The 12,281-nt window shown below is 35.0% G+C and overlaps 1 protein-coding gene across 1 annotated transcript; it reads right to left on the reverse strand.

Moving 5' to 3' along the window:
* Nucleotides 1-1,235: 1,235 nt before the first annotated feature.
* LOC130743766 (uncharacterized) lies at nt 1,236-2,890 on the reverse strand. The gene is made up of 7 exons (XM_057595996.1): nt 2,810-2,890; nt 2,451-2,718; nt 1,903-1,987; nt 1,694-1,826; nt 1,497-1,556; nt 1,326-1,380; nt 1,236-1,243 (listed from the first exon to the last, which is right to left on the reverse strand). The coding sequence occupies exons 1-7, from the start codon at nt 2,888-2,890 to the stop codon at nt 1,236-1,238; spliced, it is 690 nt and encodes a 229-aa protein (XP_057451979.1).
* Between the last annotated feature and the right edge of the window lie 9,391 nt (nt 2,891-12,281).

Here is a 12,281-nt window from a genome sequence, read left to right on the forward strand (position 1 = left end):
GGAGCGAATTCTGCTTGGGTTGCTTAAATCCTATGTATCAGTCTGGACCCACCGAAATAGTTTTTAAGCAACCCAACTAGCAACTATGCATTGGAGATGCTCTAAAGAATCTAATTGTACAAATAAGTTCATTCCTTATAAAAAAAAAATTACCAGATCAATGACCATTGGTTGGATGATATTCCGCTCATGAAGTCATATATAAGAAACCCATTTCTCTTTTCAAAGAAAAAGAAGAAACCCATTTCTTGATAGCTAAACCCATTTCTGTGTATAAGCACGTGAGGTTGAATAGCTCTTGAGGCCCATACCCTTTAGACAAAAACAACACGTATAAAGGCACACACCCCCTGAGGCCCAAATCTTATAGGAGAAATGGGCCTAAGTTAATGTGAAGTGTGAACAACCAGCACTGTATATATTCGACCTTGACCAAAAATAATTATATTCGACCGAAATAAAACAAAAAAATAAACATATTTTTTTCTTACAATGGGAAAGCAAAGTAACATAATCTTTTTTGGTTACATAGAAACAGTAAAGTAACATAATCTAAATCAGGCTAAAAGAAAATAGAGGTTTTGACAAAAACAAAAATAAAAAATTAGAGATGAACTGGCCAGCAACCATGCAAATTAAGTTAACTAGTGTTTTTTACCCATGCGTTGCGATTTAATTTATTGTATTAATATATCAGTAGAAATATGTTTTTACTTTGTTAAGGCTCTTTTTAATAAGTAGAACAGATGAGGAACCAAACATATGTTTTAAGCATGTAGATGAATGAACCACATAAAAAATATTAATTTGATGAGGTTGTATAGACCTCACAATGTCAACATTTGAATAGTAATAAGAATCAAGTTTTTAAGGAATGCATTATATTGAAATCGAAATAAAATAAACATAACAATGACAACAACATGAACGCTTATTAGAATTTGTAGTCCATGATTAATGACAAAAACTTCAAAATCAATCCTGTAGTCTAGCAAACATATTTGAGCAATAGAACCTATAAAGGAAAAAATATATATGAGTATAGTAACCAATACAAAGATAAACTTAGTATAATTTGAAAATGTTAAACAAACTTTATAACAACGTCAATAACCCTTCGAATTAGATGATCAATAAACTGCTTGACATCTTTTTATGTTGTCAACAATTAAAAAAAAAAACCATATCAGTTTTTCGATTAATAAAATTTAAATCGAAAATAATTGTAAGAAAAATCAGCACCCTGCAATTGTGGAAAAAAAATTAAAAATGGTTAATAATGTATATATAAATTTCACTTGAATCATATGCTACCAAAAATATACATATAATAGTTTCAAGCAGATTTGCACAGGATTTGTTTAGTAGAGCAGTAGCCTCCTGATAAAAAATCACAAAGGTAGCAATGTATTTTGAATCCCTCACCCGAAGTTGTAGTATGAACTTGTGAGTCGGAGAAACAACGTGACGATTACATGGCTCACATAAATACATACCGTTAGCAGGATATACCTTCTTGCTATACTTTCACGCAGGGTAATACCAATCCATACCCTCTGCAATATACTTAACAGTACCAAGAACAACACAATAGGACTTCTGAAAAATTAAATTCGCAAATCAAGAAGTGTAATAATGTTGTAATTAAATCTGGAATATTTATTATTATTGAATTGTTAAATCAAGAATATGCCTCAGCAAGATCTTTGAGTTGCTCGATGGTCCCATCACTCTGTTTTAGGAAATCATCTTCAGGAGTAGATTTTTTTGCCGAGTCTTGAAGCGGGCTAATGACATGTGCAGCAGGATCATTTGACTCCAAGAACCTCGGAGATAGCCGATTTCATAATTTGATATGAATACAAACAATGAAAGAGATCTAAAAATCAGAATAAAATTTACCGAGCTCGGAGAGGAGCAGCTTCTTGTATGAGAGAATTAAAGAGAACCCTTGTAGCTCCATAAACATTTTGGAGGCTTGTCTTACCTGTAAAAAATATTAGGATAAAGGAAAAAAGCATGCGCTCCTAAATTTTGATTATTCAACACCAGATCAAACTTTTAAATACCTTTAAAAGGTTTTATCTTGGCACATTGCACAACAACGACAACATTGGATGCATCAACCGATGCAAGATAACCAGCGACTTCAGCAACATACTTTCCAAAAAAATGCACATTCAACCCGAACCGTATTAAAAAATTGGGAAAATATAAAACCGATTTCACATAAAGTCTGTGGAAAAAGTGTGAATAAGCATTGAACATTGAGTGTATCCATCTGGTCAAGTTCAATAGTTATTCTTTTCTGCTTTTTACCATCTTTCTCAAACTCTTGTTCACCACTTGCTCAAGTGAGAATTCCAATCACATCTGCTCAATCAAAAACACATTTAAGTAAATTTAAGAACTGCAATTTAAAACTCAAAAGGCTACAAAAGAGTATATACCTATAAGGAAAGACATATCAAGGTCCTTAAACATTATGTCAGAAAGTGGCACAAAACAGTAAGGGCTTAAGTTGATAGCCTTGTTCGGAACCAATCGTACAAAAGTATGTATATCAAAGTTGATCTTTAATTGATGCGAGGTTGGACGGAAATCACGACCACTTTCACCAACACCAAAGAACGAAATCTGATATACACTTCCTTCACTCAGCAAAGATTGAAATCGGTAAATAAGAGTCTTCCTAACCGTAGCGTGAATCTTACAACCCTGAAATTTAATAAATAGAGAACATAAGAGATTTACCAACCATTAAAAAAAGAACTTAAAACATGGGTGATTATGTAAAAAGGTGTCATACCTTGTCGTCCATAAGAACCATGTCCATGGAAAATGGAAGCTTCAAACCATATAAGCTAGGGTTTAGCCATAAACGGTTCATTTTTGCAACAATAGTCTAGTTCTCCTTAGAGGCATCGATGGTGGCGAGATCGTCGATTTCCATCAAAACAAAGGTTATTTCAGAGCTATTAGATACTGGAAAATGGAAGGAATGATGAAGGTCAAGAATAACATAGGACCTGTTTGGTATGTTGTATAGTATAAGGCCTGATAGTATAAGGTCTGATTGTATTAGGCCTGATATGATAAGGCCTGATAAAATTTTAATACTATACAACGTTTCATCATACACTGTATAATTTGGTGGCGACACTGGTGGTGTGGTAGTGGTGGTATTGGAAGGGGACGATGGTGGTGGTGGCGATGGTGGTGACAGTGGTGGTGGATGGTGGTGTTGGTGGCGGCGGTGGTGGTAGAAGTTGGGGGCGACGACAGTGGTGGTATGAAGGTCTCAATGATGGCAGCAGCGGTGGTGGTGATGGTGGAGGGTGGTGGGCTGGTGGCGGCAGCGGTGGCGGTGGTGATGGCGGCAGCGGTGGAGGGTGGTGGGATGGTGGTGGTGGTAGTGGTGATAACGATGACTAGAGCAAGGTGGTGGTGGCGGCGGCAGTGGTGGTAGTAGTGGAGACGGTGGTGGTGGAGGGTAGTTTTGGTGGCGGCGACAGCGGTGGTGGTTGTGGTGGCGGCGACGATGGTGATGGCGGTAGTGGTGGAGGCGGTGGTGGTCAAGGGTGGTTGTGGTGGCGGCGACGATGGTGGTGGTAGTGGTGGATGGTGGTTGTGGTGGTGGTGACAGTGGTGGATGGTGGTGGCGACGACGGTGGTGGCGGTAGTGGTGGAGGGTGATTGTGGTGGCGGTTGGTTAAATATATTGAAATAGTTTATATATACATTGCACTCTTATCATGCTTTATCCATCATCTATAGGGTGGATTAAATAGTCCATCATTTTGATGTATAAGAGGATATTGATGTATAAGCTTATACAATACAATGTGAGCACCAAACAATGGATAAGTCCATAATGTATTGTATAAGCTTATACTATCCTGTCTAATACGGCGTACCAAACGAACCCATAAGGTGATATATAGATGAGTCAGAATTAGGGTTAATGATGACGGCAGGATAAAAAAGGAAGGAGAATATTTGATAATGTAATTAATTTTGTATGGAATTTGAAATTGTGATTATTACTTTTTCTCCAAATCAAGACTGTTTCTCAAAGATTGAAGGAATTTGAAATTGTGATTATTTTTATTTATGGTCAGAATTATTGTAACAACCTTAACTGAGTCAATTACCGCACCTAACAAGTGTTATTTAATTATTTTTAATTTTCCAAATCAAGTTCATTGCTTAAATTATGAAAGGAAATTAGTGCGTTTAAAAAACGACAATAAATGAGTCAGTTTAAAAAAACAACAATAAATTAGTGAGTTAAAAAAAACGAAATTAGTTCGCTAAATGTAAGGAACAAAATTAATGTACACAACAGCCAACGAAATTAAGACTACTAATTATTAAAATCATCCCAAATTTAATTAACCAACTATTGTAACGTCATTTAATTATTTTTAATTTTCCAAATCAAGTACTTAACTATTGTAACGTTATTTAATTTCCTTCCAAATCAAGTACCTTACCGTACCTAATTATTGTAACGTCATTTAATTATTTTTAATTTTTCAAATCAATTTCATTGCTTAACTTATGCAAGGAAATTAGTGAGTCTAAGAAACGACAATAAATTAGTGAGTTTAAAAAAAACGACCATAAGTTATTTGTAATTAATTAAAACCAAATTAGTCAAAGATTAATCAACCATTAATGTGCTAACGAAAAATTCAATTAATGAGGGGGCTTAATACAAAATTCAAATAAACATTCAAAAGACTTTCAATAATGGGTATCCATACAATATTCAAATGAAAATGAGCTTGTAATATTTTGGTCCAAATGAATAGGAGTGTGACACTTGTCAGCTAATGAGGAGGGTGAGTGAGAGTTAACCTTGGAATGTCAAGTCATCTAGGTGGGGCTCACAGTGATTCTCTTTTCTAAAGTATAAAGATAGATGTAGCCTTAAGGCGAGACATATATAATAGGCTTAATTGCAACTTTGACCCTTGACGTTTGTCAGAAAAGTAATTTTGACCCCTCACCTAATTTAATTACATGGATGATCCCTGACGTTCACATCCGTTTGCAACGTTAGTCCTTTCGTCCAATTCTATCCAAAACTTAACGGTTTCTGAAAAAAAAAATTAAAAATCCAGAAATTTATAGACTTCTTCATCATCTTTAACCATATTTTTCATTATATTCAACAAAACTCAGGCAAAACGCAAAAACCAGAGCCTCTTCTTCTTCCTTCAATGATAAAATAAAAATCAGAGTCACTTCTTCTTCTTCCACCCAAACCTAGACCGCAACTCCGACACTTCAGATCGCACACCTGACTCCTACCCCCAAACCCAGATCAAAGCGAGAGAAGACACCAACACCTTCAACGCTTCAGATCGTAGGCAATGAAGAAAGATTCCTCCTTTCCTTGATCTGGTCTCGGATTCGAAAAGAGGACGTGGAGAGCTTCCAGAAAGTACTCTCATTTTTCAGTTTGGAGCACGACAGAGATATCGCCGGAAATCGCCACTTGTGGCGGCGCGCGACGAAGGACGGCGACGTTTGCGGTGAAGCATAAATTTATTGAGGGGTTTCTCTGCGGATGAGACGAGGAATCAAATGGCGGTGGTAGTTTCCTCATCGAACTCGTGGTTTCATCAGAAATGGAGGGAAAAGGCCATGGTGTTCCTTTCATGGCTTCCTTAAGTTCTTCCATGGAGGAGAGAGGAATCGGTGATGGTGATGGTGATGACTGTGGTTGAGCGAGAGTTGGAGGTAGCGGTGGTTTCTGCTGTGGGGAGAGAGGGTTGGAGGTGGCGATGGCGGTGCTTGATTCATGGCTGGATTTTGAGGTTGGGGAAGAAGGATGGGATTTGAGGTTTAATTTAAATGTGTTGTTGTTGTAGAGAGTTTGGAGGGACGGATTGTGTTGTGAGTTATGAGGAATTAGCAAGGATGGGAATTGGGAAAAAAGTTCTAGCAAAAGAAGCCAAAAAACATAAACGCTTTGAGTAATTGAATGAAAGCTTTCAACAATACATGAGAGGAGGAGATGAAGATGATAGATTTCTGGATTTTTTTTATAGAAACCGTTAGATTTTAACGGAAATTGATAGAAGGACTAACGTTGCCTACGAGTGTGAACGTCAGGGGTCATCCATGTAATTAAATTAGGTGAGGGATCAAAATTACTTTTCTGGCAAACGTCAAGGGTCAAAGTTGCAATTAAGCCTATATAATACTACATCTTTTTCTTATTAACTATTCATCTGGAGAAATAAATTATTTTTATTCATTGTGTATTTAGAATTTTAAGAGAGCATTATTTAAGAAAACATTAATTAATGCTCTCTTGAAAACTAAGTGAACAAATAAATATAAATATTTTTTTCTCTAAATTAAATGAACAGTTAATAAGGAACGAGCCTTCCTCTTGTAGAAAAAAAAACGGAGGTAATACTATATATGTTGATTACTTAATTTGTTATTTACATCTCATAAAATATATCTCCTATTATATAATATATTATATTATTAAAAAAAATTAATGATAATACACTGTTAGTGTAAACATTTTTTTACACAGACATCCAATGATGAATTGCCAAATAAAAAATAAGCTTTTAATTTAATTAAAATAAAAAGTAACATAAATGTTTTTGAATATGTGACACTCAATTATTAAATGTATGTGTAAAACATTTTTACACTGATAGTGCACAACCATTAAACTCTAAAAAAAAATATAATATAATAATTAGAAATAACCTTTTTGGAGGAATCTCTAGAATCCTTCCGCTTGTTTTGTGATCTCAATCTTAAAAGAAAGAACACATAAGTTCTTAGGTTAATGATGTTTGTTTTGTGAGATCTAGGTTTAGATGCCTTTCGCTTTTTTAATATTATATACGTAAAGCTCCAAGTGATATATGCAAATATGCAATGTTGATCCTCAATCCCACTAATGGAAAATATAATACATTATCAACCTTTTGAAAGTTGATTTTAAGAGAGTGGCACACAAATTAAAGGATGCGAACATACAATTACAAATCTCAGCAAAGCGTGAATTTTTAGTAAAATAAAATCCCAACTGTATTGCACATTACTATAGGATAGAAACTTGATGATGGATAAAAAGAGAAACAGAGGGAAAAAATCTCAATTCATTGATCATTTAGGAAAGCATTGTTGGTGCCTAATTGCAAAAGATGCAATTTTTACGGTTACCACTGCTAATAGAACCAAAATAAAAGTAAGCTTTGTGATTCGACAAAATGTGTCAAAAAATATATATTCCTGCCTACCAAGTATATTCTTTTGTGCTTTAATTTATTTTTATGGGTATATATTTCCATCTACTTTGTGTTTGAGTTTATATATAGTCCCACATACAACCAATGATGTGCTTGTTAGGTGGTAGTGGAACAATGGTCCATGTGTTATTAGCTTTTTTTAACTTGATAGTAAAAAAAGGTTCCTCCTATGTAAACGGTAAAGGAATTAAGGAAACTTGCTTAATTAACAAATAGGGGCCAATTTATCATAGGTAGTTAGGTAAGCTTGGATATATAGGGTGGGAAATATTGGCTTCTGTAGTTGAGCAAAGAGTAATTTTGAAGATGTGCAGGGGTGTTATGTCAATTCTATTGATCTTCTTAGAGGGATTGAGGGATGTTGAATTTGTTGATTATCAGGTATGGAGTAAGGTTCGGATAATCAACAAGAGTATGATTGAGAAGTATAGTTAATATTAGGAAATTTAATTCGAAAAATTAGTCATTAATTGGTTTATCTTAGGTAAGAGTTTATGTGTCTAGTTTGATTCATTACGACTCAAAAAATTTGTGAGGCTAAAAAGAAAAAAGTGACAAGGTTAACCTAAAGTTTTCTCTACTATAGGGTTTATACAAAATATCAGTCGGCAGATCTTCTTCTCTTTTGGATTTCTCTTTCTTTATGGAGGTTTCTTTTTCTTTTAAGTAGGTGTTTTTTCCACGATAGCTGAATTATCTTCCATATTAACTAGGTGGATTTGCTACCCAATAAGTCAGCTTTTTTTTTTTTAATTGCCTAGTTTCCCCCTTCTATGGCCACCATTGGTTTTCTCCACTCCATTAGTCTTTGCTCTCATCGTTGTACTGCTACCGCAATCGCCGCCACATCCCTCTCCTCCTACAACCACATGTGCCACCTTTGCGGCCACCATTGTTCACCACCGGCGTCACCTCCGCGACCTCCACTGACGCCATGCACCCTCACGACCTCTACCTATGTCACCTCTAATGCCTCCACATGCAAACTCCAACCACCAACCGCGGCCACCTCTAATCCCTCTTGTAGTTTGCTTGTCCTAATTCCTGTTTTAGTGATGTATGTTGCATGTGCACTTGTACGTTGTTGATGGTCTTGCAGTAGAGATAAAACTCTGCAAATTTGGCAGAGCCATCAAGGCTTGAAAAGTAGAAGAAGTGACATAAAAGAAATCAATATCAAATTTACACTTTAATTATATAAGATCAACTCTTTGATGAAGCTTTGAAGTTTAATATTTTATTTGGGGTTTATATATGGTGTTTTCATTTCTGTCTGTGCTTACTTTGTTTCAAGTGGATCAGAGCATGTTAATTAGTTTGTTTCTTTTTTTTTTTTTTTGAAGTCAATTAGTTTGTTTCATTATGGGCATCAGAGCTATAATGCTTTTTAGGATTTAATTCCCTTATTGTTGTTTAGTTTGACTTACACCCTAATCTAATTATTGAAAAAAATACTTGTGAGGCTAAAGTGGATAAGATGCTTTAAAATTATGTAACATATTACTATATATCTGGCATATGGTATATATGTATTATATTTATACCAGAGAATAATTACAATCAATCACAAAGTATGGTGTGACGTATTTGTTAGTTCATTTTATCTTTTAACCATAAGTTTGGACATCAATATAGCTCATTGGAATAGAGCATATATTATGACCAATTATTTACTACTTAGTATAAGTACTAACTCTCAGCAAATAAATTAATCACTATTGTTGATGGTTGATAGTTTATAGGCTTAATTGCACTTTTACTCCCTGATCTTTCACCTTTGTGCGATTTACCTCCCTCATCTTTAAAATGAGCGAATTCCCTCCCTCTTCTATTAATATGTGCGATTTAGGCCCTTCCGTTAGTTAGCCGTCCAATTACTAACGGCGGTTGCTATTTTCACCCTCCCTTTTACTAACCACACCCCCATATCAGAAATAAAAATAAAAATAAAAATAAAAAAAGGAGGTAAATTGCACAAAGGTGAAAGATCAGGGGGCAAAAGTGCAATTAAGCTAAAAAATAAAAAAATAAATGAAATAAATGAAATAAATTAAATACAATTAATAGAAAATAAAAAAAAAACTGAAAAAAATATTTTTATAAAAATCAAAGAAAAAATAATAAAATAAATGAAATAAGTTAAATACAAATAATAGAAAATGAAAAAACATTTTTATAAAATAAAAAAAAAAGCTGAAAAAAATATTTTTATAAAAATCAAAGAAAAAATGTTTTTATAAATTCAAAGAAAATAAAATATTTTTTTTAATTGAAGGTAGAAATTTAAAAATAAAATAAAAGAATAATTATTTTTAATTTAGTGTAGGTGGTGCAAATAGAAACAAATTCTTCTTTTATTTTATTTTTAAATTTCTATCTTCAATTAAAAAAAATATGTTATTTTCTTTGACTTTATAAAAACATTTTTTTCTTTGATTTTTATAAAAAAAAATTCAGTTTTTTCTTTGATTTTATAAAAATATTTTTTCATTTTCTATTAATTGTATTTAACTTATTTCATTTATTTTATTATTTTTTCTTTGATTTTTATAAAAATATTTTTTCAGTTTTTTTTAATTTATAGTTTTTTTTTTATTTTCTATTAATTTTATTTAATTTATTTAATTTATTTTTTATTTTTTTATTTTTATTTCTGATAAGGGGGTGTGGTTAGTAAAAGGGGGGTGAAAATAGCAACCACCGTTAGCAATTGGACGGCTAACTAACGGAAGGGCCTAAATCACACATATTAATAGAAGAGGGAGGGAATTCGCTCATTTTAAAGATGAGGGAGGTAAATCGCACAAAGGTGAAAGATCAGGGAGCAAAAGTGCAATTAAGCCTAGTTTATACTCTAGTCTCACAAAAAGAATAATCACAATCAAAATTACTTTTAGAAAAAACAATCAAAATTAGGCTGCAGATTCGAGCTGGAAATAATTATAGTCACATGCTAACTGTAAATTTCTTTTTTATTTGTGAAGGACAGCGAGTGCAAGCAATTGCTGGCTAGATGCTAACATAATAGCAAACAATTTAAGGCCATAAGCTTGATTGTTATACCACATACATTCTTTTCGGGTTCATTTGGTATGTTGTATAGTATAAGGCTTGATTGTATAGGGTGTGATAGTATTAGGCGTGATAGTATTAGGCATGATAAAAATTTAATACTATACAGTGTTCAGTCATATAATGGATTACTTATCATTTCGTTAAAATTAATATAAACATATGTTTCGTGAAATATTGAATAATGATATATATTATAAAAATGAGGATGATGTTAATGGTTGGTAAAGAGGCGGTGGTGGTTGTGCTGAAAGTGATGGTGGAGGGTTGTGCTGAGCATAGCGGCGACGACGATGGTGGTGTTGGAAGTGATGGTGATGGTGGTGACAGTGGTGGTGGAGGTGGTGGATGCGGTGAAGGGAGTTGGTTATGGCGATACGTAGTGGTGGTGGCAATGACAATGGCGGTTAAGTGGTAGTGGTGGTATTGGAAGTTTATGACTTTATGATGATGATGATGGTGGTGGTGACGGTGGTATGTATGGCAGTGACGATGTCGGTAACGACAACGGCTGTGGTGGCAGTGGTGGAGGTGGATAATAGTGGTGGTTGTGGTGGTGGCGGAGGTGGAGGGTGGTGGCGGCGATGGCGATAGTGGTAACAGTGGTGTTAGGTGGTGGTGAAGGTGGATGGTGGTGGCGTTAGTGGTAGTGGTGGCGATGGTAGTGAATGGTGGAGGTGGTGGTGGTGGCGACGGTGGAGGGTAGTGGTGGTAAATACTTTCATGTAACTTATTCATCACACTTTTATCATGCATTATCCATCATCCATAGGGTGGATTAAATAATCCATTATTTTAATGTATAAGAGGAAATTGATGTATAAGCTTATAGAATACAATGTTAGCACCAAGCAATAAATAAGTATATAATATATTGTATAAGCTTATACTATCATGTCAGTACGGTGTGTCAAACGAGCCCTTCAATTTATCTCTCTTTTGAGCATCACCTAAACAGTACCACCACCTTTGCTCTGACATCACTAAAACACTGCCATAACCATTCCCAACACCTAGGATCTCAAAACCTAACTCTATAGCACCATCGCCCTTCCCATAAGAGATTTTCACCACCAGACCACCCAGCTTCTTCCTTCAATTTGCAACCCACCACCATGGTTTTTCTCCTAGGACCAGCGAACCTACGCCACTGTGGTCTGCAACATTATTGTCAATGTGCGTATCAAGACGGGTTCTCATAACACTTACCGGCGGGACTTAACTCGTTCTTCTTCTCACGGTTGTTACCTCTCTCACACTCCCTCATTCTCTCTATATGTATGTCACTTTGCATGTGGGAAACGGTGGAGTGTGGACGAGGACAATGACGACAAAAAGGTAAGGGAGGAAAGTTGGCTCGGGGATGTCAGAAGCGACTTTGAACCCTTCTCTTCACTTGCTCATCACCCTTCCCATATTTTTGCCATCCGCTCTTGCCTCTAAACCTTGATTTCATCGACCTAGTTCTTGGTCACGTTAGTAAGCAAAGTTTTCACCTTTCTCATTCTCCAATTCGCCACCATGAAAATGAGTTTCTTATTTTTGTTGTTTTTATGTTGCTTCTTTTCGTAGTTTCCCCCTTTTATTCATTCAAATCGTTACAAATTGGGTTATTGTGATTGTGAAATTACGCTTGGGTTGGGTTGAGAGAGGGGATATCCACCAAATGAGATTTGTGTTTTGCTGAATTCGAGTGAGCTTTGAATGTTGTTACTGGGTTTCGATGCATAGTTGTGAATATTTTATGTTCCAGGTTGGGAGGCAAGTATTAGGGTTAATGTTACTAGCCTTTGTGCGGATTGACTTTTTGGGTACAATGCAATCGTAGAGGAAAAAACGACATTTTCCCCCTTGTCCCTTATACCAAGTGCCATTTTTAGGTTTTGATCTCACAAACCCAACTGAGGTTCTCCATTT

Source organism: Lotus japonicus, chromosome 3 (assembly GCF_012489685.1).
Source record: "Lotus japonicus ecotype B-129 chromosome 3, LjGifu_v1.2".
NCBI lineage: Eukaryota > Viridiplantae > Streptophyta > Magnoliopsida > Fabales > Fabaceae > Lotus > Lotus japonicus.

Coding starts and splice junctions, on each gene's coding strand:
- LOC130743766 (XM_057595996.1), bottom strand. CDS start 2,890: ATGAACCGTTTATGGCTAAACCCTAGCTTATATGGTTTGAAGCTTCCA. Junction 2,719..2,809: donor TGGTTCTTATGGACGACAAG/GTATGACACCTT, acceptor ATTAAATTTCAG/GGTTGTAAGATTCACGCTAC. Junction 1,988..2,450: donor TGATATGTCTTTCCTTATAG/GTATATACTCTT, acceptor TATTTTTTACAG/GTAAGACAAGCCTCCAAAAT.